At 49.3% G+C, this 24,618-nt stretch overlaps 3 protein-coding genes across 16 annotated transcripts in view; 2 read left to right on the top strand and 1 right to left on the bottom strand.

The window, feature by feature from the left end:
- Positions 1-12,915, top strand: part of Dnm2 (dynamin 2) — an 82,996-nt gene extending 70,081 nt beyond the window's left edge. For 4 of the 11 annotated variants that reach the window (XM_034510123.2, XM_034510119.2, XM_034510122.2 and 1 more), the window contains 6 exons: positions 3,955-4,064; positions 6,185-6,296; positions 8,691-8,855; positions 9,556-9,788; positions 10,581-10,826; positions 11,453-12,267. In XM_034510123.2, the coding sequence (XP_034366014.1) occupies positions 3,955-4,064; positions 6,185-6,296; positions 8,691-8,855; positions 9,556-9,788; positions 10,581-10,826; positions 11,453-11,522 (936 nt within the window). In that variant the 3' untranslated portion in view covers positions 11,523-12,267. Of the gene's footprint in view, positions 1-3,954; positions 4,065-6,184; positions 6,297-8,690; positions 8,856-9,555; positions 9,789-10,580; positions 10,827-11,452; positions 12,268-12,538 lie in introns of those variants that run through there. The other 7 variants (XM_076939779.1, XM_034510124.2, XM_034510121.2 and 4 more) reach the window with 2 other exon arrangements.
- Positions 12,675-15,533, bottom strand: Tmed1 (transmembrane p24 trafficking protein 1). 2 transcript variants are annotated; one of them, XM_034510130.2, is made up of 4 exons: positions 15,070-15,533; positions 14,449-14,546; positions 14,129-14,312; positions 12,675-13,561 (listed from the first exon to the last, which is right to left on the bottom strand). In XM_034510130.2, the coding sequence occupies exons 1-4, from the start codon at positions 15,250-15,252 to the stop codon at positions 13,343-13,345; spliced, it is 684 nt and encodes a 227-aa protein (XP_034366021.1). In that variant the 5' UTR covers positions 15,253-15,533; the 3' UTR covers positions 12,675-13,342. The 2 variants fall into 2 exon arrangements, with proteins under 2 accessions (XP_034366021.1, XP_034366022.1); XM_034510131.1 differs by lacking the exon at positions 15,070-15,533 and adding an exon at positions 14,904-14,975.
- Positions 14,426-24,618, top strand: part of C8H19orf38 (chromosome 8 C19orf38 homolog) — a 38,676-nt gene continuing 28,483 nt past the window's right edge. For 2 of the 3 annotated variants that reach the window (XM_034510117.2, XM_034510116.2), the window contains exon 1: positions 14,426-14,557. The gene's annotated coding sequence lies outside the window, so the exon portion shown is untranslated. Of the gene's footprint in view, positions 14,558-15,579; positions 15,632-24,618 lie in introns of all 3 variants that reach the window. The other variant, XM_076939781.1, reaches the window with a different exon arrangement.

Genomic DNA, 24,618 nt, shown 5'->3' with positions numbered 1-24,618 from the left:
CTATCCTGGACTCTCACTCTGTAGACCAGGCTGGCCTCGAACTCAGAAATCCGCCTGCCTCTGCCTCCCAAGTGCTGGGATTAAAGGCGTGCGCCACCACTGCCCAGCTCTTTATGGACTTTTAAATATGTTACATTTATGTATCTGAGTGTGTGTCCACATTTGTGCTAGAGCTCACGTGTGGAAGTGTCAACAACTTCAGGAGTCTATTCTCTCTACCACGTGGGCCTGGGGTGGAACTCAGGTCGGCAGGCTTGCCTGCTTTTTACTCATTGAGTCATCTTACAAGTCCTCGTTTCCTTCAGTAAGTCCTCAAGCCTACCTTGGGATTCTTAGTGTCATGGCTAGGTAGGGAAACTGAGGTCTTGAAAGGTGGCTGCCAGCCATGTGTGGGCATTGCCCTCCAAGGCCAGAAGAGGGCATCGGATCTCCTGGGACTTGAGTTACAAAAGGTTGTTTGCTGCCACCTGGGTGTTGGGAATTGAACCTGGATCCTCTGGAACAGTAGCCAGTGCTTTTAACTGCTAGACTGTCTCTTCACCCTCCTGTTTTCATTTTTAAAACTAAATGTTGCCGGGTGGTGGTGGCGCACGCCTTTAATTGCAGCACTTGGGAGGCAGAGGCAGGCGGATTTCTGAGTTCAAGGCCAGCCTGGTCTACAGAGTGAGTTCCAGGACAGCCAGGGCTATAAAGAGAAACCCTGTCTTGGAAAACCAAAAAAAAAAAAAAGAAAAAAAAGAAAAAGAAAACAAAACACTATTTGTTAGAATTGTGGGGATTTGCCCCTCTTTCTGTCCCTGCATCTGTGAGCCTGGTGACCCCCTTTTCAAGGATCTCTAGGCATCTGTGCTTCACAGGGTCCTGGAGAGCCCAGGATATTGGCCTGGCCATATTTTCTAGCATATCAAAGAGCCTGGGATTGTCCCACAGAGTGAGGCACCCCAGTGTTGAGTTTCTGGGTTCCAGCTCCAGCAATCTTTAAGAAAAGCAACCTGAGAGCTGGGCAGACCCGAGGTCTGTGTGTAGGGGTGTGGGTGTGTGGGTGGGTGGTTTTCCAGGGTCCCATAATGGATAGGTCATTGCAGAGGGGCACAGCTGACAACTGTTAAAAGCTTCTTTCCTTTGTGCTGGGAATGACCGTTCCATTTCCCCTCATCTGGGGACAGAAAGCAGGCACTTGGGCCTCACCATAGACAAGGCCTATAGCAGGGCCACACCACCAACAAGAGGTATGAAAGGAGCCCTCTGTGTGCCAAAGATAAAACACAGTGAGATCTAGGGCTGTGGAGACCCTAGCACCTTTAAGGGTTCTGGCAGGGACCTAAGCATCACAGGTAGCGGCCATCCCTGAGAACCAGGCCACTTCTGTAGACAAGCCTTCTATAAAGACCAGAAGGTGCCTTTTATTTATTTAGGAATAAACAAGAAGAGAACAGTACCAGTTGGAAACAAGGAGAAAGGCCCAGTTCACATGAGGACATCCCTCCCCACCCACCCCAGCCAGGGTTCTCTCAGTCCTGGGTCTACTTTTTTCACCCTCCTCCTCCTTCCAGAATCTTCCATAGGTATCTCCACCCCAGTGGAGACAGAGGTAGCACTCACCTTAGATGGTCTATTCCCATTGTCGCTGCTGGCCCAAGCCCAGCCTAACCAATGTGCAGACTACTGTACATGTCACAGCCTCCTGAACAGGTAGTCTGAACACTGGGATGGCAGGGATGGCTGTTCAGTCTTTCAGTGTAGCCACTGTGCAGGCCAGGGCGTCTCTGCTCCTCCCAAAATCCTCCATTCATCCATGGAGCACCCTGGACTCTCTGACGTGGCAAGGCCAAGGCCACTTGCTCACATCTGGAGAAAGTTGGGGTTTTCAGGAAATCCAAAAGCAGGCTGGAGGAGGGTTTGGGTGGATGGCCCATGCCGCAGAAGGAGGTCCTTGTGCAGTTGTGTACTCTGCGAGCAAGCGTGTGTGTGTGTGTGTGTGTGTGTGTGTGTGTGTGTGTGTGTATTTTCAGGCAGCCACTTGATCCCAGGCAGAATCACATATAAACAGCTCCAGATGTGGCGAGGCTGGATGTCTGTGACTCAATTACTTGGCCCTGGCCTGCTGGCAGGAAGCTGTCTCATGACACCATAGGGTGGGGGCACAGAGTTGCTTCTGGAAACTTACCCACCTATGGAAACAGTAGCTCCTTTGGGGACCCCCAAAATCCCAGCTTTGTTTCTTATAACAAGGCAGACTTCAGGCTGCCCACCCTGTCTAAGGCTCTCGGCATGCAATGAGCATGTGCAGTGTTCCAGTCTCCATGGCCACAGCCTCTCTGCCTGGGCCCCATTCAGCCAGTCAGACCCGCTGAGACTGACTGGGAGTCAGTCCAAGAATCAGTCGGAAACCTGGGGCCACAACTGTGCCACCCCCCCCCCCCCCCAAGGTTTAGACTCAGCAGGCCTCAGACAGGTGGAGAACAGGGGCTCAGAGAGGAGAAGCAACTTGTTCTAAGTTAGTAGCCTGGAAAGGCAGAGCAAAGTTAACTCATACAGTGTTCAGGCCAGATTCAGAAGTGGTATTTCAAAAAGCTGCATTTGGGGGCTTTCTGTTAGTGCAATGGCCAGAAACATGAGAAAGAGTCATGAAAGATCTCTAGTGAGCCTAGGGAGATTGCTCTGTGGGGAAGAGCATTTACACTGGCCTGCGCACCCATGGGTGCTGTGGGTGCCTGTAACCTCAGCACTGTAGTGGGCAAAGACAGGAGGAGGCTGGGGCTTGCTGACCACCAGGCTTAGTGAGAGAGCTTGTCTCACAGAAATAGACATCTCACTTCCCCATGGAGGCCTCTTTCTTCTCCCCCAGCATGTTGCAGACAGCACACACAGGAGGACATGTCCAGGTGACAGGCTGAGACTGGGCTCAGCTGTTGAGTTTTCCTAATGCTTCATGAATGGGTGTGATGAGCAGTTGAAGCTGGAATGAGTTGCCGCACTGGTGAGGCAGATGCAAGAGGATCAGTAGTTCAAGGTCCTCGTCAGCTCTGTAGAGAGTTGGATGCTAGCCTGGGCTATATGAGACTTTGTTCTTTTAAAAAAAAGAAAAAAGTCTTTATGGTACAGAAAATGCCCAGCAGGGTGTTTTCATTTACAGCTGTACTTAGGTTACAAGTGGCCCCTGCTCTGTGCTGGACAAACAGCTTCCGTCTGACCAGACATAAAAGGAGAAGCGCCATAGGCCTATCATTATGGCTCCTAGGGAGTCAGGAGGAATACAACTTCATGGAAAGCCTGTCTCAAAATGAGCAGGAAGAGGAATGCTGTCTTGCGGCCAGCCGGTGTGCTTGCCTGTGAGAGGCCCTGGGCTCCAGCCCAGCATCGGCAGAAAGAAAAAGGGAGGCTGAGGTTGCTCAGTGCTGGTCAGGCAGCATGGCCTCACAGAGCACTGGCACTTCTGTGACATTGGTGCCCAGCCACCAGCTTCCCAGTTCCCTGTGAGTGGGATTGCCACCAAAATGCAGATAATGGGGAGGGCCACCTGGGACTGAAGTTAGGACTGAGCAGTTGGAGCAACCTTTGCATGTGTGTTCTCTAAATAAAAACCAAAGGTGACAGACGGCCTTTCTTTCTGGCAACTGCTGGACCAGCCAGCTGTAGGCAGTCATCTGGGTCATTAGTCATAATACCTACAGTGGGATGGGATGGGATGGGGTCAGCCCTGAGGTACCTTCTGCACAAAGACCTTAGGAAGGCCAGGAGGGGCTGATATAAGGCGCTGAGGCAGGAACATTTTGGACAGAGGCCATACATACAAAGGTCCTGGGATAAGAGAGAATGTTTAGGGAACATTCAAGTAAACATAGGGGTGACAGAGCTCTCAGCACACCAAGTGCCAGGTATTAGCAGTGGCTGTCAGGTTGTTGTCAGCTCTGCCCTGGCAGCCCAGATGAAACTTCTGCCCTCTCTCCTCAGGAGAAAGAAAAGAAGTACATGCTGCCGCTGGACAACCTCAAAATCCGGGATGTGGAGAAGGGCTTCATGTCCAACAAGCATGTGTTTGCCATCTTCAACACGGAGCAGAGGTGAGGAGCCTGTGGGCCCAGGAGAGCTGAGTGGCCAGCAGTCCCTTCGCCAGGGTCACACCTTCTAGAAAGGGAGTGTACTTGAAAACTGTCCCAGGGGTATTTATTTCTGTGTGAGGTGAGAGTGGAGAAACATGGATGCAGAGGACAGAAATGGATGAAGTAAGTGTGAGGACCTCAGTCAGTGAGACCTCACACACACACACACAACCCTGACACACACAACCCTCACACACACACACAACCCTTACACACACATACAACCCTCACACACACACACACAACCTTCACACACACACACAACCCTCACACACACACACAACCCTCACACACACACACATAACCCTCACACACACATAACCCTGACACACACAACCCTCTCACATACACACAACCCTCACACACACATAACCCTCACACACACAACCCTCACACATAACCCTGACACACACAACCCTCTCACATACACACAACCCTCACACATAACCCTCACACACACACACAACCCTCACACACACAACCCTCACACACACACACACAACCCTCACACATACACACAACCCTTACACACACATACAACCCTGACACACACAACCCTCACACACACACACAACCCTGACACACACACACAACCCTCACACACACACACATAACCCTGACACACACACACAACCCTCTCACATAACCCTCACACACACACACACAACCCTGACACACATAACCCTCACACACACACACACAACCCTGACACACACAACCCTCTCACATACACACAACCCTCACACATAACCCTTACACACACACACAACCCTCACACATACACACAACCCTTACACACACATACAACCCTCACATACACACACAACCCTCCCCCCAATCCTCATACACATATACAAGGAAAAGCCTGGCACAGTGCTGAGGAGGCAGAAAGGGCAGGATTCTTGGTGCTCGCTGACCCACTAGCCAGTCTAGGCAAGTCTGTGAGCTTCAGATCAGTGAGACAGACCCTGTCTCAAAGAGTAAGGTACACAGAAAGTGAGGGAGACTGGTGCTGACCTCTGACCTCTACAGACATATGCACACATGCATGTACTCACTACACCACCAGACCATGGAAGTTGAATATATTTCTGCTGTTGCTGTGGTCTTCCCTGCAGACACCTCAGTGTCTCCAAGTGTCTCCTCACCTCAGTGGGAGCTCCAAAGCCAGAGCAGGGTATAATGAGATACGCCCAACATGGGGCTGGTGGGTAGCCATCCTTGCAGAACAAGGAGAGCTGGCATGGTGGCTCATGCCTGCACTCAGAGGTAGGTAGATCTCTTGAGTTTGCGTATAGCCTGGTCTACAGAGAGAATTTCAGGACAGCCAGGGCTACACAGAGAAACCCCTTCTCAAAAAAAAAAATCTGAAATAAGAAAGAGGGACAGCGAGTTGTCAGCAGGCCTGGCGTGGTAGTGTGCAGCCTTAATCAGAGCAGGCAGGTGAGTCTGTGAGTTGGAGGCCAGCCTAGTTTACATAGCAAATTCTAAGACAACAAGGGCTACATGAGGAGACCTCAGTGGTGGCAGGAGCCTTTAATCAGCTCATTCTTGCTGGTGGTTGGTTCTCTCTCCCTGTGCCTAGGGAATGCACAATGCCACTTGCACTGGGTTGAGTCTCCCACACCAGTTATTAACTTAAGACAGCCCTCCACAGGTATGCCCACAGACAGGCCCATTGCAGACAGTCCCTGTGGAGACACTCCTCCCAGGTTGTGGCATGTTGATAATTAAAGCCAAATGTCACAGAGAAGTGACTGAGTTCGTATACCAGGCTGGAAAGTCAGGCATGATGGCACATATCCCTAATCCAGCACACGGGAGGCTGAAGCAGGAAGTTCTAAGTTTAAGGCTGTCTTTGGATGTGTAGCAAGACCCTAAGCTACCACCACTTGTGTGCTAAATACTCTTGATCTTGATCTATGTATTTGTGTATACATAGACACACACACACACACACACACACACACACACACACACACACGGTACTTAGTGCTATAGTATACCTGGCAGACACACCCAGAAACCTTTGAACAAACTGGGGAAGGTACGAGACCCACCCTTGTACCCATGTACTCCAGGAATGTCTACAAGGACCTACGACAGATCGAGCTGGCTTGTGACTCCCAGGAAGATGTGGACAGCTGGAAGGCTTCGTTCCTGCGAGCTGGGGTCTACCCAGAGAAGGACCAGGTGAGGGAGGGGCCGCCTTCCTTGCTTAGATGACATACCAGACCCTGCCTGGAGGAAGGGACCCAGGATTTCTAGGCCACACCTGTTAAGTCAGCTTTTCTTTGCTCTGGTCTATGGAGATGGCTGAGGTGAGGCTTGCTACACAATCATGAGGGCCTGGATTTGAACCCTAGAATTCAAACAGTGGCCGTGTGTGGTGGTACACTCTGTCATCCTCGTGCTAGGAAGGCAGGCAGAGGAGACCCTCTGGAGCTCAGCAGCTAGCCAGCCACAGCAGAGCAGAGATTCCCCGGGTCCTAGCAAGAGGCCTTGTCTCAAAGTAAATCTAAAAGCACCTAATAAAAAAGCCAGATACAGACAGCATCTGTGCCTATAGCCACACACTTGCAGTGAAAAGGGAGTCTGGATCCCTAAAGCGCACTTATCAGGCAGCCTAGAAAAAAATCTATGAGCTCCAAATTCAGTGAGAGTCCCTGTCTCAAAAAGCTGGCCAGCAAGATGGTTAAGGGACCGGAGGTGCTTGCTACCAAGCCTGATGACGTGAGTTTGGTCCCTAAGAGCCATGTGGTGGAAAGAGAACTGGTTCCCACAAGTTCTTTTCTAACCTCCACACATGCATCATGGCACATGTGTTCACACAATTGTATACATGTACAAAACATAAATATATTGTGTTTTGTTTTTAGGCTGTCTCTGTGTGGCTCTGGCTGGCCCACAATTTAGTATGTAGACCACGCTGGCCTTAAACTCAGAGAAATCTATCTGCTTCTGCCTCCTGAATGCTAGAAGGCCTGGGCTACCATACCTGGCATAAAATGTAATTTAAAAAATTTAATAACTGGTTCTGGCATGTTGGTACACACCTTTAACCCCAGTTCAAGATCAGCTTTAACTACACACAGTGAGCTCTAGGATAGCCAGAGCTACATAGAGAGAACCTGTCATTCATTCATAGATAGATAGATAGATAGATAGATAGATAGATAGATAGATAGATAGATGATAGACAGATGATAGATAGATAGATAGATAGATAGATAGATAGATAGAAAGAATGAGTAAACATAAATAAATTTTTTGAGGGCTGGAGAGATGGCTTAGCAGTTAAGATTAAGAGCACTGACTGCTCTTCCAAAGGTCCTGAGTTCAATTCCCAACAACCACATGGTGGCTCACAACCATTTGCATTGGGGTCTGATGCCCTCTTCTGGTGTGTCTGAAGACAGGGACAGTGTACTCACATACATAAATAATTAAAAATTTGTTTTGAGGTACTAAAGATAAAGTCCATGTTGGTCCCACTGCATGCACACAGTTAAGGTGGACAGCTTAGAAGGAGAATATGCATGTAAGCTACATACATACAAACACAAGTCAGTAAATACCTGCTGCACGGCCAAGAGAAGGAAACAAGTGTTCAGTTTGGTCTCAGTCCGTAGCTGCCTGGCCCGTGTGTTTAGGCTGTCTGTCATGGCAGTCGTGTTGAGGTGCAGAGGCAAGCAGCAGAAGGGAAGGTGTGAAAGGGCTGGGGCCAAGGTATCCCTGGGGATACATACCTAGTGACCTGCTTCCCCCAGCTAAGCAGAACCTCCTGAAGAACAGTAGTGTGGCTCTAAAAGGATGACTCTGCAGACAAAGGCCATGGCGGCCCCTCCAGAGGACCCAAGTTCAGTCCCCACCACCTTCATGACAGCTGTCTGTAACTCCAGTTCTGGGGGATCTTCTGGCCTCTGGACACCTGCATACACACTGTGTATACACATACCACACCAACATACACATAAAAGTAAATCTTAAAAGTACAATACCATCAGCTGAGACTCAAGGGACCCACACCTGAGCCCTAGGGACATCACATATTCAAACCATAGCAGCACACTATGACCTCAAAGGGCACATAGCTGGTACCCTCTGAGGCAGGCAGAGCAAAGTAGGCATGGTTTGTCATTAGAGTCCAGAAAGTTCTCCAGGAGAATCCATGGCCTGGAAGGCCAGTGGACTTAGGACTCATCTACATTGTTTCTTTCTTCCTCCTGTCCTTGGGGTGAAGTCACTACAGATCTTGGCCACCCAAAGGGACACTGTGTTCTCATCCACTGGAGAAAGAGTTTAGCATGGCTCTAACCAGTGTTACCCCAGCACAGACCACAAGGTCTGAAGGGAGCCATCTGGAACACACTTAAGTGGGTCATTTATCAGCAGGGTAGGCACATAGTTCCTAAGAGCCCAAGAGTCGGGACTCAGGACAGGGTAGGCACATAGTTCCTAAGAGCCCAAGAGTCGGGACTCAGGACAGGGTAGGCACATAGTTAGTTCCTAAGAGCCCAAGAGTCGGGACTCAGGACAGAGCTGTTGAGCCACAGTGAACCCTCACTCACGCTGTGTCCCCTGCAGGCAGAGAATGAGGATGGAGCACAAGAGAACACCTTCTCCATGGACCCACAGCTAGAGCGACAGGTAGAGACCATCCGCAACCTGGTGGACTCCTACGTGGCCATCATCAACAAGTCCATCCGTGACCTCATGCCAAAGACCATCATGCACCTCATGATCAACAATGTGAGTGGCAGCTTCCAAGTCACCAGAAGTCCTAGCGAGAGGCTCAGTGGGCTGGGGTTCAGCTCCAGGTGCTTTGCAGCCAGTCAGCCCAGCACCAGGAGGAAGCAGGAGACCGTTTACCAGCGTCCTCAGATAGGTAGCCAATTTAGGGGAGCTCTCACTGGTGAGACCTCGTCTCAGAAAACAAAAGCAGGGCAAATGAGGGGGTTCAGAAGGTAAAGGCCCTTGTCCTGCAATCCCCAGCTTTGATTCCCTAGAGCCCCTCCTCAGAGCTGTCCTCTGACACGCACAGTCACACTGTCACACACACACACACCACAGTTAATACATACTGTTAGCTTAAGCTAACCTAATTTTAAAAAGGTGTGCAAAGTTAGAACAGGTTGGTTTGTTTAGTAGCTTTTTGGGTTTTTTTTTTTTTTTTTTTTTTTGGTGTGTTGTTGGTTGGTTTTGTGGTGTTGGAGATAAACCCAAGGTATGGTAGACGTTAGGCAGTCACTGGCACCTCTGCTCCGTCTCTGGGGGGTTCTAAGCAGCCGGTCTGTGCCCCTGCTTCTGACTGAGGGATGGATTTTCAGGCAGAGGTGCTACAGCTAAACTTGCCCCTCCGTCAGTCTGTGATGGACGCTTTTCCAGTCTCAGTAGGCTTCTGAGTTACTGGCTAGTACAGGGGTCTGACCTTTCCCACCACTGTCCTCAGACAAAGGCCTTCATCCACCATGAGCTGCTGGCCTACCTGTACTCCTCAGCAGACCAGAGCAGCCTCATGGAAGAGTCGGCTGAGCAGGCTCAGCGGCGGGACGACATGCTGCGCATGTACCACGCACTCAAGGAAGCGCTCAACATCATCGGGGACATCAGCACCAGCACCGTGTCCACGCCGGTGCCCCCTCCTGTCGATGACACTTGGCTCCAGAACGCCAGTAGCCACAGGTCTGGAGGGCAGTTTGTCCCCCAATGTGCATAGACAAGCCTAAGTTCCACCCTTGCTTTTCCCTCTGTCCCATTAGGAGACAGGTCACAGCTGAAGTTTGGAAAGGGACAGGAGTCTAACTGAACGGCACCACGCACAGGGCTGAGCACCTGTTCTGCTCAAAGCCACAGGGTGCCAGGCTTCCAGTGCCAACTGAGCTAGATCTTTGGAGGAGGAAACCGCACACCACAATTCCCCACCAACCCTTGCATTTTCTAGTGCTTTCTCCATGGGTTAAGTGCAAGTGAAAAACAAGAGCAAGAAGCCCAGGGGACAGTTATCACAGTCGGCCTTCTAGAACATAGAGAAGGGTACGGGACAAGTTTCAGAAGGCCCATAGAACCTAGGACTCCATTGGCCTCAAGATGAGAAAGATGGGCCAGAGACACTAAGGCAGCCACAGTCCAGGTGTCAAAGCAACAGTCAAGGGAATGTCAGTGCAGTGGACCCACTGAGGCTACAGGACCCTGTGGAGCCCTCGGGAAGAGGAAGAACCCAGGTCTGATTCAGGTCCCCAGGTCCAGTGGGGATCAGGGCAGGCAGATAAACAGAGGCAGAGAGGTGACACATGGGGCCAGGTGCATCAGAAGGCCAAGTGCAGTCTGCACCCCTGCCCCTTGGAGGTTTGTTGTCAGGTACACAGGAGCCCCAGCAGCATGGAATGTGTGGCTCAGTTTGGTGGGTGCCCACCTCAGTCTCTTGTGGATGCTTAGTCTCCTTCCTCTAGATCACAGCCTTTCCTTCCTCCACAGCCCCACCCCACAGCGCCGACCTGTGTCCAGTGTGCACCCACCAGGCCGGCCACCTGCAGTGCGGGGTCCCACACCGGGGCCTCCCCTGATTCCTATGCCTGTGGGGGCCACATCCTCCTTCTCAGCACCCCCCATCCCATCCCGGCCTGGACCTGTGTTTGCCAACAACGACCCCTTCTCTGCACCACCTCAGATACCATCTCGGCCAGCACGGATTCCCCCTGGTATCCCTCCAGGAGTGCCCAGGTAAGGCCCACAACCTGCATCCTGGGGTCTCTTTATGGTGACTTTAACCTCTCCCCTGATTCTGATGACTTCCCCTGATTCTGATGACTTCTAGTGTAGCCCCAACAGGTCATAGAACAACACAGACATCCCTGCTTGTGTCCTGAGAAACTGAGCCCGAAAGGAGCCAGCCCCTGCTTAGCCAGTGCCACATAGCAATGTATCAGCTGATACCAGGGCAGGTCACATGTCTGACTAGCTCTGGGCACCATACCACTGTTGACCCTGCTGAAGTCAGCAATGCCTGGTGAGCCAGGTCCTGGTCTCCCAAATCTGAGATCAGAGAAACAGGCAAGATGGCACATCTGGTGACTTGCTACAAAGGCTGATGGCCTGAGTTCAGTCTCCAGGACCCTCTTGGTAGAAGTAGGGGACTAGCTCTTCCCAAAGCAGAGAACTTGCCTATAAGACCCAAAGCAAGCTAGTGACATGGGGATACTAGGAAAGTATCTGGATTTGACCTAGTCCCTCCCTCGTACCCCAACTCTGGGAGCACCCTGGGGTGGGCTGGAAGGGCTGGGTCCCCATCCTCACCCTGCTTCCGGCCTCACTGCCCCCCACCTCCCGTGTCTTTACTTTCTTTGCAGCAGAAGAGCGCCCGCTGCGCCCAGCCGGCCCACCATTATCCGCCCGGCCGAGCCGTCCCTGCTCGACTAGGCTGCAGGGGGCAGTGTTCTGGGGGGGCCCTCGTGCACCCACAGTGCAGGAGAACTTTGGTGGTCTGGGCCCTGCTACTGTCCCCATGCCGGGACCAGGCTCCCCGTGGGCAAGCCCTGCCCTTTCTTCCCTGGCCCTAGTGGACATGACATGAGAAGAGGGTGGGAAGGAGGCCCTCCACAGCACATGGGACTTTGCACTTTGGGAAGATGGGACAAGGAGGAGCTCTGGTTAGCACAACAGGCCTGCATCCTTGGGACCATCTGGAAAGAAAGATCCAGGCTAGTATAGAGGGAGGCTCCAGGGGCTCCTCCAGACTGTAAGCCTTTGTTCTTTCTGGGGTACAGCAACTGTCCACCTTCCCTAAGGACTCCTCAGGAGTGAGCCCAGCCCAGCAGGCCCATTGCTGGCCACCCACCTGGCTCAAGTTGTATATATCTCTAGCTTCTTTGGCCTATTAACCTGAGCCCCACCCAGTCTCCACACCCAGAGGTGCCTTTGTGCCTTCCTCAGGCCTGGAGTGCCTCAGCTCTGGCCTGCCTCTCTCCTCAGCCCCAGTGGCTTGGGCTGTATGAAATGGGGACACATCGGGCGCCTCTTGGCTCCCAGCCAGATGTCCCCACAGGGTGGGCCCTGGGTGCCTCTGCACATTCTGCTCCAACTGCTTGGATTGACCACTGTTAAGTGCCTGCCTCTGTATATCCTATTAATAAACTAAAATAAAGGGGAGCCCTTCTGGTGGTTACGCGTGGGCCTGTGTGTGTGTCCCAGCTCAGGAGACTGAACACCCCTCACGGGGCTGCCCACACTCTCATTTACACCTGTGAGTCTGTGTCATCTGTTCTGAACCCCTCTCATTCCCCACACCACCAGGCCTTATACACAGTGCTCATGGGAAATGGGAATTCTACCCACTACTCCAAGTGATGCTGTGGCCAGGCCCACTCCCACGTCCCCCACTAGCTCTACAGGGACACAGTTCAACTTTGCTTTATGATCTTTTTCTTTCATGCCAGGCGACCACCTCCATCGGCTCCTGCCCGACCTTTCTTCTGAGCTTCGTGGGAGTGTCCCCCCCACCCCTGGCTGCCCCTGGCTTGAGGCTAGGCCTGTCCCCAGCTGACATTTCTGAGCCCCAGTCACCAGGCACTATTAACTTTTCTGACCATAATTTATTGACTCCAGTGCCCAGGACAAATGCCCTTTGTTCCTTAAGGCTCATAGGCCAGCTTTGGCAGAGCTGCACCTCAGCCTTATTTGAGGTCCTGCACCCAGAAAAGGAAGGGGTCCTCTCCTAGAGTTCTCTTACCAAACAACCAACTAGCTGGCTCCCCTCTGGGCCAAGGGGCCAGGGCTCCTTCCTTTCCAATAAAAGTGACTGTCCTGGCAAGAACTCTGCAGATGTGTCTCCTTCCCAGAACCTAGTAAAGTAGGCTTACTCCTAGGAGCAAAGCAGAGACACTGGGGTTGGGGTGTCTAGTTGGAGGGCAGGGACAGCTCCACAGCCTGACCCCATCCTGATGGCTGGAAGACTGAAGCTAAGGCACAATTTCAGGAAAAAAACCAGGGCATCCAAGGGCAATATGTCCCCACACTGCAGCACCTAACACTTGCACCTTCCAAGAAACAGGCACTGTTGCTGATCCCTCCCCCTTCCAGGGGTCTGCGAGCCAATGGCACTCCCTGGTCAGTGAGGAAGGGAGACACATAGGGCCACTGCTATGGACCCAACTATGCACTGTCTCATCTGAGTCTGGGAGGTTTCCAGCAAGTCACACACCCGCTGCTCTCCATGTTTCCTTCATGCTCTGTGGCAGGGGCTACGTGGGTACAGGGCGCTTGTCATGGAAGAAGCGCTTCAGTGTGCAGACCTGCAGGACGGCCACCAGCAGCAGCACAGCCATATTGGCAGCTGACCAGAAGTTGACGCGTTCAAGATTGTCTTCTTGAAGATTACGATCACGAGCCTCAAAGGCTCGGAGCAGAGTGAGCATCTGGATGCTCCGTTCCAGCCGGGTCCTCATGGTCTCTATGGATTCCTGCCAGGGCGCAGAGAGGAAGAAGTCAGGCTGCTTATGTCTGAATCCCCCTCCTACCATGGACTGCCTTACATCTGTCAATAGAAACCCAGCATTTTTTTCCCTTTTTTACCCCTTGGAGTTTTCTTATTTTGAGGGGGATGAGGTCTTTTTAAGGGGCATAGGGTGCACATGCTATGGGTTAATTGTGGAGGTCAAAGGTCACCTTACAAGTTCTCTCCTTCCACCATGTGGGTCCCAGGTAGTCAGGTTTGGTGCCAGTTGCCTTTGCCTACTGAGTCACTTTCACCAGTCAAAAGCTTGTCTTTATGTGCAAGCCAAGGATGACCTTGAACTTGTGATCCTGTTGACCATGAACAACCCAGTTTGTGCAGTGTTGGGTGTAGCAGCTCAGGTGTGGGAGTGCCCTAGTAAGTGCCCTGCCAACTAAATTCTCCTCGGCCCTTTCTTCTGATGTTGTGAGAGGGGACCTTGCTATGTAAATAAGGTTGGTCCTGAACTCACTGGAACCCTGCTTCAGGCTCCTCAGACCTGGGATTATAAGCGTGCACCATCACACCCACTCACCTTGATGTCGTCCATCTTGACATCAAGCATCTCCTCTGGCTCCACAGCCTCAGCCCACCCTTCTACCTCCTCCTCATCTTGGAAGCTGTCAAAGATGAGCTCAAAGAACACGAGCTTCTCTGAGATAGTGCTGAAGGAGTTGTCAAAGCACAGCCTGTAGTCTCCAGCCTCGGTCGGCTCCACCCTGGGCAGACAGATGAGACAGACATGACCCTAGAGTGACCAGCCAGCTGGTCTGTGGAACCAGCAGGATGGTAACCTGAGGCCATTGGGAGCTGCAGGGCTGTAACTGAAGCAAGGCAGGGCAGGACTTCACTCACGTGTGCACCCCATCAGCCTTCCGAGACTCGCTGACCAACAGCACACCCTGAGGGCTCTCCAAGGTGAAGTCCACGTCCAGCCCAGCACCTCCAATCACCTGAAGAGCAGGTAAGAATTGGGAAACGGGCAGCTTTGAGCCAGCCTATCTGCCACAGAAGTCCTGGGTCGAACCAAACTGAGAAAGACCCATGTAAGACCACCATGAGCCTATCTTTAAGAAGGAGGGAAAAAAAGCACACAAAGTCCCATGTATTTGCTTGGGGTGGAGGAGCAGCACCTGTGGAAATTAGAGGACAACTTGTAGGAGTCGGTTCTGCGCTTCTACCATAGAGTTAGGGAACTCTAGGTTTAGTAGCAAGCTTTCTCCTGGTGAGGTCTTTTATCAAGCCACCCGCCACCCCCTTGAGCAGCCCAAGAAGGGCGTCTACCTGGCCGCTAACTTGGGATAACCTACCCAACAGCCGCCAGGACCATGCCTAGAACCCAACCCAAAGAGCTTTGAGCAGAGCATGCCCCGTTTCTGCAAGGCCATAAGCATTCTGGCCACACCTCTGCCCCGCCCCTCCCGCCTGCTGGCCACGCCCCCAGTCGCCACTATTCGGAGCCCGGGACCCTCTAACCTGGTACTCGGTCTCAAGACTAGCATTGGCCGGTGCGGACTGATAAAAACACTGCTTCCTCCCGGCGGGAAGCAGAAATGTGAACTCGCCGTCCTGGATGGGCGGCGGCCCCGCTTCTCCCACTCTTACTGCTGGCAGGAGTAGCCACAGGGCCAGTGCTACAGCCACGCCGGCCGCCATCATCCGGCCTACATGTAGTCACCCTCTACTCACGGGGCGTGGATCCTTTAAGAATTGGTCCTGCCCACTCCTCATTTCCACAAAGCTCATTGGCTTCAGCTTCTGTTCGACCCCAAAGCCGCGGAATGCTGAGTGAAGGGCCCCAGGGAGGCGAGCTGCCCGGGTAACTGCCTAATCTGCTAGAAAGCATACTATCACTATTATGAATTTCGTGAAACTTCCCCAAGTCTGCTATTAACCACTGGATTTGGTGGGGGAAATGACAGACCTAAAAATAGTGAGGCACTTCTTTACAGGCAAAAATTAAGATGACTAAATGACCCCATTTAGTTTGCAGGTCCTTCCGTGGGACCGCCTGCTGTCTGCCTTCCCCCAATTCAAGGTGCGTGTCGTCCATTGGTCAGTCATGTGTAGGCGGAGCCAGCCGAGGACGGCTGCGGTGTCTGCGTCAGATCCTGACTTGTGTGAATTGATTGGTGCATCAAGCTTTAAGATAGGCCGGGTGCTAGTACTCCAGTATTGGGGTTCTGGCGATGTTAGTTCAGTGAGCATGGCCTCCCCAGACTGCTGTCACTTTACACGATCCCTTATAAGGGGTTTGGTCTCTTAAGGTGTCTCTTAAGTTGGGGGTGATGAGATGTTTGTTAGTGATTAGAATACTGGCTCATCCTACATATGATGTGTCTCAAACCTTTGGGTCAACAGGCCCACGTGCATCTGTGCTGACACATGCAGTAATTCCAGTACTTACAAGTAACAAAAGTTACTAATCTATTTAAAATGTAGGGGCCTATGGTTAAAAGCAAAAGTAAAATCACAAGGGGTTCAGCAAGGGAGGATTGAACCAACTCTCGAATCAACATTGCTGTGCCTCTCTATCTTGTGTAACCTTTCTCTGAATTTACTCTCTGGTCACTCTTGAATGGTCTACATAATAGTAACATTTTTTCTTAAAGCAGCACACAGACTTTCTCCTTTAAGAAACAGCAAGTCTAGTAACAACTTAACTTTGTTGCTGACTGTTCTAGGGCTCTCAAATCTACAACAGTGGCAGCTCTCAGCTGATGAAAATAATGAGGTGTCTGTATCAATGTAGTTACACCTGTCTCTATACCTATGGCCACTCCTAGTCACAATGTAACAGCTAGAGTCAAGGAAAATAGGCTCTCTGCAGAATCATCTAGGGTGTATCTCAAACTCAGTTCAAGAGTACCTGCGGGATCTAGCTGGACAAGTACACAATAATCTTTGACTGCAAGCTCACCATTTATCAATCTTAGGAACTAAGTATCTGTTAGCAGGGCTTCTTGGGCCCTATTCTATTGACTAGGGGTTTCAAAACATTTTTTTCTTTGAAAACTACTTTCAAAGTTGTCTTCTGACTTTTACACATTTTGTGACACATAGCTGTCTACATACACATAAAATCACATACATAATAAAGAGAAATTGCAAAAGGAACAAATCTATATAACTCTAGATTCACATTTCAACTTCAATCTTGTAATCACAAGCTGTCATTTAACCTTGGGTGTATACACACTAAGCCCCATCCTCTAAGGCAGCATTGCCCCCGTGCCTCTAGGGTGGGATGTCTCAGGAGTCAGGGCCTGCTCTTTGGCCTTGTAGAATAGCAGACGACCTTGAGCTAAACAGCAGGAGGTTGCTCTGGCGTCTGGATGTTCAGGCACGTGTTGGTGGATTTCAAGGAGGTCAGATGGTCAACAGCACCAGGAAGTCTCTTAGTAGCCTGAAAAATCATTTCTCACACAAAAGGGACATTCTGGGTATGGAGCAAGGACAAGGGACACTCTAGCCAGCGCCAGTTCCCAAGGGTAGTTTAATTTTAGGGTTCTGTATATTCTCTCTACCTGTCCTGAGCTTTGGAGACAGTATAAACAGTGAAGCTTCTAATATCTCTGACAATTCCTGACTTACCTTAAAACTGCTATCTGATCTAATTACCTAGGACACTTGAAACCTCGAGAAGGTCCCTATTCTAGGCTGTTTTCTCCTAGGTATTTCTTATCTACTCTAAGTCTTATTATTTCTCTGGCTCAGAACCTAAGGTCCCTTATACGCTTTAAGTCTCTTGGCTGCTTGGTTGCACTCATATCTTAAGAGTCCATCTGTGTATTTAGCCTGGTAAATCCTTTGCTTTCTGGGGAGTATAGTTCTCCCTTTTTGTGTGCACCATTGTCTCTTTTTCTCTAGATAGTATCTGGCAGGATGGCTAGCAATCTGAGTTCTTTTTCTTACTCTGTGCTTTAAGTGAGGCCATCTCTTAGGCCCACAACTGGAACAGGCTGCCGTATCAAGACACTTGATCTGTCCAGTTATTGCCTCAGGCTGGAATCTCCTCCCTTTTTGGTATCCTGGGCAACAAATATTTACAGCTTCCGGTTTCATCAGGGTTTCCTCTCTTGGCATATAGCCTTGCAGGCATGGACTGTGGCAAAAGCATACCTGTTGTCCATGCAGATGTTGGCTTTCTTGTCAGCCCCAAGTTCCAAGGTTGTTCTCTGCACTGATGATCTCAGGGGTGGGGAGTCAGTTCAGATGGCATGTGTCCACCACAGTAGTGCTGGCTTGTCTCTGACCAGCATGGAGAAAACTGCTCCTGTCTGTAAAGCAGGTTACCTTGGCTCCTGGCTGAAGTCAGTCTTCTATCCATTGAATTCTTGTCAGCTAGTTGCAGCCCAGGAAGTGTTGTATCTGGATGTCCATCCTAGGGAGTATCCCCTCAACCAGACAGGGGATAGGAGCAGCCTAGGATGACCATAAATGAATGGGATACCCAGCCCATCTCTTAGTCCACCATTTTCGGGTAGTCCATGAATACCTTTTGACCCATTGGCCTGGAGGAAGCCCCTGTGTCTATCAAAAGTTGGGTGGCTCCAAGCTGCCTCGTCTATCTCAATAGCCGTCTTCACACAGAGCTGTTATCTTCGCCACTTGGGGTGTTTTTCGAGGCCTGGGATTTTCTGGCCCTGGCTTCTATTTGTTAGGGCCCTCTTGGACCCTGAAGCTGGCTCCTTTACTTGCAATGCGCACACTGGTCTTTTTCAAAGAGTTTTATCTCTCTTTGATTGGAATCCCTTTTTTCTGCTTTCTGTAAATTCTTTCCTGTCACCTTTCTCTTTCTTCACCTCTCTCTAGTCTCCTCTATTCCTCTCTATTCCTCTGGACTCACAGCAACTTATCTCTATTCTTCTTCTCTACTCTTTTTTTCTAGACTTACACTAAACCTTCTCTATTCCTCTTCTCTATTCCTTTCTGTAAAATCTTCTCTCACTTGCTATTACCATCAATAATTTTAATATGTAGTATACTTCCTAAATCTTTCAATGACTTATCTTGTAGTCTCTGTAGCCTCTGGAGCCTTGTCTACACTGACAGAATGTCTCTATGAGCTAGTCTAGAAAGGCTGTGGGTAACTTATCTGATCTCTGCTTAACCTCATGTGTCCTGATCAAACTTAGTGGGGTCTCATATAACCCTCTCTCTCAAGATCTATCAGCGGAATCTGGCGTGGGCCTTTGGGTGTCCCTTACCTTCTGTCACATGGAGGTCTCAGTCACATCTGCTCCAAATTGACCTGCTGCTGACCACGGCCTGATCAATTGATGGGGTCCCCAATCTGAAGACCAGAACCTGCAAAGGTCTTGTGAAAGCAAGGCTTTTACCTTATTTATTGCTTTGAACTCTGTGTAGACTGATGCATTTGTGAGGCTGCATGACTGCTGTTCACATCACACTAGAGACCATAACCTAATTCAGTCTGCAAACAGTACCTTGTCCACAGGTGTAATGTGAGCTCACCTCTGAAGCTCTAAGAAAGAAACCAAATCAGAATGAATAGCCTTATCTATAGCATTTCACAGCAAGGATTATTAAGATGTTGAAGGTTCATACAGTTATTAACAATTTTTAAAAGGCAACTTGAGTTACATTTGACACTTATTTGAATTTAACTTTTAACAAAATAGAAACTTTGGTAGAAGTGATATACAACAAGAATAACAAAGTCTTCACCACTTCTTCAATTTTATCTTGTCAAAACTCTCATCTTTGAACCAAATCTTAATGAAAATCTCATATAAATAATGAAATTGACTCAAACAGTAATGGCTAGAAAATTTATCAAAACTGAAGCCTATATATATATATATATTTCTGACTCAGGGCAGCCTATAACTTTTAAGCTGTAATTTTAGAAAAAAGCACTCCTTTACTTATTAAACTGGAAAAAATCATTATCAACTTCCTTATTACAGAAGCTAAAAAACTGCTGGCCCCCTTTTTTTTCTGCTTTCTGCTGGTGCCCTTCTCCTAGCCACAGAGCAGGTTTTTCTTGTGTAAATCAAGACTGCCTCACAAGTAAGTTTTAAACCAAATTAAGTAAGCAGTTTTAACCAGTTCTTGTCTCTCTTTTTTTTAAAAAAAATAATTAACTCTCAGGTGAACAATCTTGCTGCGGCTGTTTGTCTAGCTGTCCTGGCTCCACTGCCAGGTTTTTTTCTTTTTTTATCACCTGGGTTCTCATCTATCTTCATAGGCGGCAGGTGGAAAACCGCCATTTGTTGCACTAGTGACCTCAAGGTACCCAGTACAGCCAGGAATACCAAACTAGGTAGCTGTTGCACGCTGTTGCTGTGCTGGGGAAGCACGAGTTGTCGCCCGCCAAGTGCGGGCTGGGTGAGGGCACCCTCCATGTGCTGTTACCTGAAGCATACCCTACATGCGGTAGGCGGGCTGTAGGAACACGAACCGTGAGCACGAACCGAGGTAGCTGCCCCTTATTAAAGGACCTGCCCGCCTTTCTGCAGCTGTATTCTTGTACCAGCGGCTTCATTTCTCTCTCTGCCGGCAATCATGTTACCTATTTTTAACTCAAGATGTTTAACACAGTAGATTAACAGCTAACACACAAATGATTTGCCAAGAAAAGACACACACACACATATAAAAAAACAACACAAATAGCTCACCCCTCTCACGGGTGGTACATAAAACACAGATAGCTCACCCCTGCCACGGGTGGCACAAATAACACTTAACCACATTTGGTTACGACCCCAGATGGAGAAGGATTCCGCGTCTTCTCCCCAAGTAGGAGCGCTCAGGCTCTTGAAACCCAACGGCCAGATCCCCTGACCTTCTGGAAGGCCTCTCGCCTTCCCCCTGAAATCCAACAGTCAGATCCCCTGACCTTCTGGAAGGCCTCTCGCCTTCCAAGTAAGACTCCAATAACCAGACAACGCAGTCAGTCTTCACAGATTCAGATTTAACAGATTCAGACAACTTGGTCAGCCTATGCTGGACCAAGTCTACCAGATTTCTAACACGCCAGCAATGAACAACCCAAAAATAGACACACTGCCATGAGAGCATAACAACCACGGTGGCCATTTCTGACCTTTTCTCTCTAGTTTCATTGTTAACACACAAAAAGACTAACAAATAACCCGTCTCAATCGCCAGTGCCAGCCAAGAGGGATTCCACGTCCTCTCCGGCACCTAGATGCAAACCTGTGCCAGCCTAGAGGGATTCCACGTCCTCCCCGGCACCTAGATGAACCCCCAAACGTCTCTGGGGGTGCAGCAGCTAGTGACTCTCCAGCACGTCTGCTAATCACTCATTTGTCTCCTCTGGAAACAAAAATGGTTTACTGCCCCTCACGAGACAGAAACAGCTGCCAGTCCAAACCAAAGTGCACTTTTCAGAAACCAAATAATTCAGACAGACGGGCACAAACAACTTAGAAACCAAATAACTTAAACAAACCTAGACAAAACAGCACACGATTTAGGCAACCCTAGCACACGAGAAATCAGACGATTTAGGCAAACCCGCACATGAAAAACCAGAAATCAGTACATGAAAAACCAGTCAATTTATACAAAAGATCACACAACAACCAGACAGAAAAAACCGCGGTGTCCCTTTACCTCCCAGCGTGGTTCTTGGATTAAGGTGGACGCATATCCCGGACGAGCCCCCAAATGAAGACCCCCATACTCGGGAGACCCTTCCTCAAGCCTCCGGAATGGCGACCACCCAATAATCACAAGAAACCATACCTGGATGCAATCAGCAGAGGTTTATTAGGGGAGGAGCCGGCGGTCAAAAACGACAAGCTCTTTAACTCCAAGAGCAGGGTTTTTGGCCACGTGTGGTGGGATAAAGGGTCTTTTATAGCATGGGGTGGGGGGAGGAAGGCATTTTCGCGCGCTTACACATGATTGGTTGTTTTACAAATTTTGAACATAGCACTGGGAAGACCAAGGGAGGGGTAACCAAGAACAGTGGAACATTTCAGAGAATCTAGCCCAAACGATCTAGAGTCACTTTTTCCGGCTATAGGGCTATGGCCCCACCTAGGTGATAACATCTTTATCTGTAGTCAGGAATGCCTTCCTGCCTTGGGTGAGGCTTGGGGAATGTAATCCAGCAAGTGTCCTTCACCTGGAATGTGAAGGCCTGAAATCTTATTTTCAGTTCCGAGTTCTGTAAGGCGGAAAAATCTACACATATTTCATAAAATGGCCTTTATAATTTTTCACTCTACAACACAAACTACTCTCCTGACAAATTGAGTCTCACTTGAGGGATTTCCTTCTGGGCATTTTCTTCATTGCTGATTGATGCTGGAAGGTCTAGCCCACAGTAGATGGTACCTTCCCTGGGCAGGTGGGTATGAGCTATAGAAGAAAAGCAGCTTGAACAAGCCAGCAAGTCTTAGTTCTTGCCCGGACTCCGTCACTGAGCAACTATGAGGAGACTCACGAGCTACAGAGCCTGTTTCTTCCCCAAGTCGCTTTTGGTGGTAGATTTTATCACAGCAGTGAAAACAAAACTAGAACACACACAAAATACTATATGGTAAAAAGAAATTGTGCCTTTAATCCCAGCCAGCACTCAGGAAGGAGAGGCAGGTGAATCTCTGGGTTTGAGGCCAGCCTGGTCTGCATAGTTAGTTCCAGGTTAGCCAGGGCAGAAAAACCCTGCCTTGATAAATTAAGAAAAAAAATTAAGGGGGTATAGCTTGGTGGTAGAGCACTTACACAGCACGGGGAAGGTCCTAGATTCAACTCTAGGAACAACTCTACTTCAGGGGACAAACACACAAGCATCAACAACCTCAAATGTCAGTGAGGCAACCCTGGATCGGGAAAGAACAATAGGCTTGTCAACTCAGCACACTGGAATCAGCTGCGGTGAGAGCTGCAGTCTGGGATTGCCTAGAGCAGGTTAGATTGTGGTGACTGCCATGACTGCTACCTGAGACATGCCCACTGTGGGGAGGTCCCTGGATTTGGGTCCTGAACTGTGAGCATTGTGAACATGTGTGTACTTAGAGCTCTGCTCCTGACTGTGGGTGTGATGTCACTAGCTGTCAGAAGTTTCTGTCACTCTGAGGAACTACAGCCTGGGATTGTGAGCTATAATAGCCCTGTGTCCCCTAAGTTTCTCTTGGTCGGAGTATTTTATCTCAGCAATAGAAATAAATGAGGTGGATCTGAACACATATAGACAGAGTCGGGAGAGCAGGCCTTGGAGCACACACGGATTCCTGGCTCAAGTCTCAACCTTTAACGTACTTTAAAAATCCATATTCCACCAAACTGGAAAATCTAAAATAAATGGATAATTTCTTGATATATACCACCACCAAAATTAAATACAGGAAATTTAAATAGAATGTGGTGGTTTGGTTGGGAGACTAAGCATGCAAATATGTGACCCCGTAGGCTCATATATTTGCATGTTTAGTCTCCAGTTTGATGAACTGTCTGGAAAGGACTGAGTGTGGCCTCGTTGGAGGAGCTGTGTCTCTGGTGGCTCTGAAATGTCAAACCTACCCCAGGCCCAGTCAGCAGTCTCTCTCTCTCTCTCTCTCTCTCTCCTCTTTTTCCCTCTCTCCCCCTCCCTCTGTCCCTCTCTCCCTGTGTCTGTGTGTGTGTCTATGTGTCTCTCTGTGTGTCTGTCTCTCTGTCTCCTTCCCTCTGTCTGTCTGCTGACTAAAGATGAGGATGTGAAACTCTCACCTACTGCTCCAGCTCCATGTCTGTCTGCTTTCCCGCCACACTGCTGATGGAGCACCCCTTTTGGAACTATACTAAAGCCCCCAATTGAATGCTCTCTTTGTGAGAATTGCTTGAGACTGGAGAGGGCTCAGGAGTTAAGATCACTGGCAGCTTTTCCCGAGGACCTGGGTTTACTTCCCAGAACCCACAGGGTGGCTCACAGCTGCACGTTACCCAGTTCCAGAGGATCCCGTGTTGTCTGCTAGCACCAGGCACCAGCACACATGCAACATGTGTGCACATCCAGGCAAGACACTTACATAAAGTAAACACAAATCTTTAAAAAGAAAGTGAACTCAACTTGGGCTGGAGAGATGGCTCAGTGGTTAAGAGCACTCACTGCACTTCCAAAGATCCAGAGTTCAATTCCCAGCACCCACATGGCAGCTCACAACTGTCTGATGCCATCTTATGGTATGTGAATATACATGCAGACAAAGTATCCAATGCATAAAATATAGAAATAAATCTTAAAAACAAATAAAACAAGATTGCTGTGGACATGGTGTCTGTTCACGCACAGCACAGTGACTCTGAGACACAGACCTATAGTGAAACAGAAGAATAATTAACTCTCCCAACCAAAAGAAGCCCAATGCCAGACGGGTTCAGTGCAGAATTCTACCAGACCTTCAACAAGGAATGAATGCCAATGCTACACAAATTATTTAATAAAATAAAAACAGAAAAACATTGCCTAAATAGTTCTATGAGGCTCCAATTTCCTGATGCCTAAACCATATGAAGACTCAACAAAGAAAGAGAATTACAGTCCAGTTTCCCTTATGGACATATATGTAAAAATACTTATTAAATAATTGCAAACAAAATCCAAGATCACATCAAAAACTAATCCATTCATCGTGACCAAGTAGGCTTCATCACAGAGATTCAGGGGTGGTTTAATTTATGTAAATTGATAAATCTAATCTACCATATAAACAGACTGGAAGACAAAAGCCCATGTGATCAGTAGATACAGAAAAAGCCTTTGACAAAAGCCAACATTCCTTCATGATAAAAGTCCTGGAAATACAAAAGATGCAAAGAACAAACCTCACAATAATAGAGGTGATTGACAGCAAGCGCCATCAACCTAAACAGAGCTCAGAGCATCTCCAATAATGTCAGGAACAAAACAACGTTGTCCCCTTTCACCATATCTACTTAATATAGTACTTGAAGTCCCACCCCCCACCACACCCCCCACACCCACCACACCCCACCACACCCCACACCCACCCCCCGCCCCCCACCGGGTTTCTCTTTGCAGCCCTG

This window comes from Arvicanthis niloticus, chromosome 8, assembly GCF_011762505.2.
Source record: "Arvicanthis niloticus isolate mArvNil1 chromosome 8, mArvNil1.pat.X, whole genome shotgun sequence".
In the NCBI taxonomy this organism is placed as follows: domain Eukaryota; kingdom Metazoa; phylum Chordata; class Mammalia; order Rodentia; family Muridae; genus Arvicanthis; species Arvicanthis niloticus.
Note: the sequence above shows the minus strand (reverse complement) of the source record. Positions and strands in the feature narration are given on the sequence as shown.

Excerpts from the sequence above, each read along its gene's own strand:
- Tmed1 (XM_034510130.2), bottom strand. The coding sequence starts at position 15,252 with ATGATGGCGGCCGGCGTGGCTGTAGCACTGGCCCTGTGGCTACTCCTG. Across the intron at positions 14,547-15,069 it reads GTCTTGAGACCGAGTACCAG|GTGATTGGAGGTGCTGGGCT; the intron begins GTTAGAGGGTCC and ends CCTGCTCTTCAG. Across the intron at positions 13,562-14,128 it reads TCAAGATGGACGACATCAAG|GAATCCATAGAGACCATGAG; the intron begins GTGAGTGGGTGT and ends GCGCCCTGGCAG.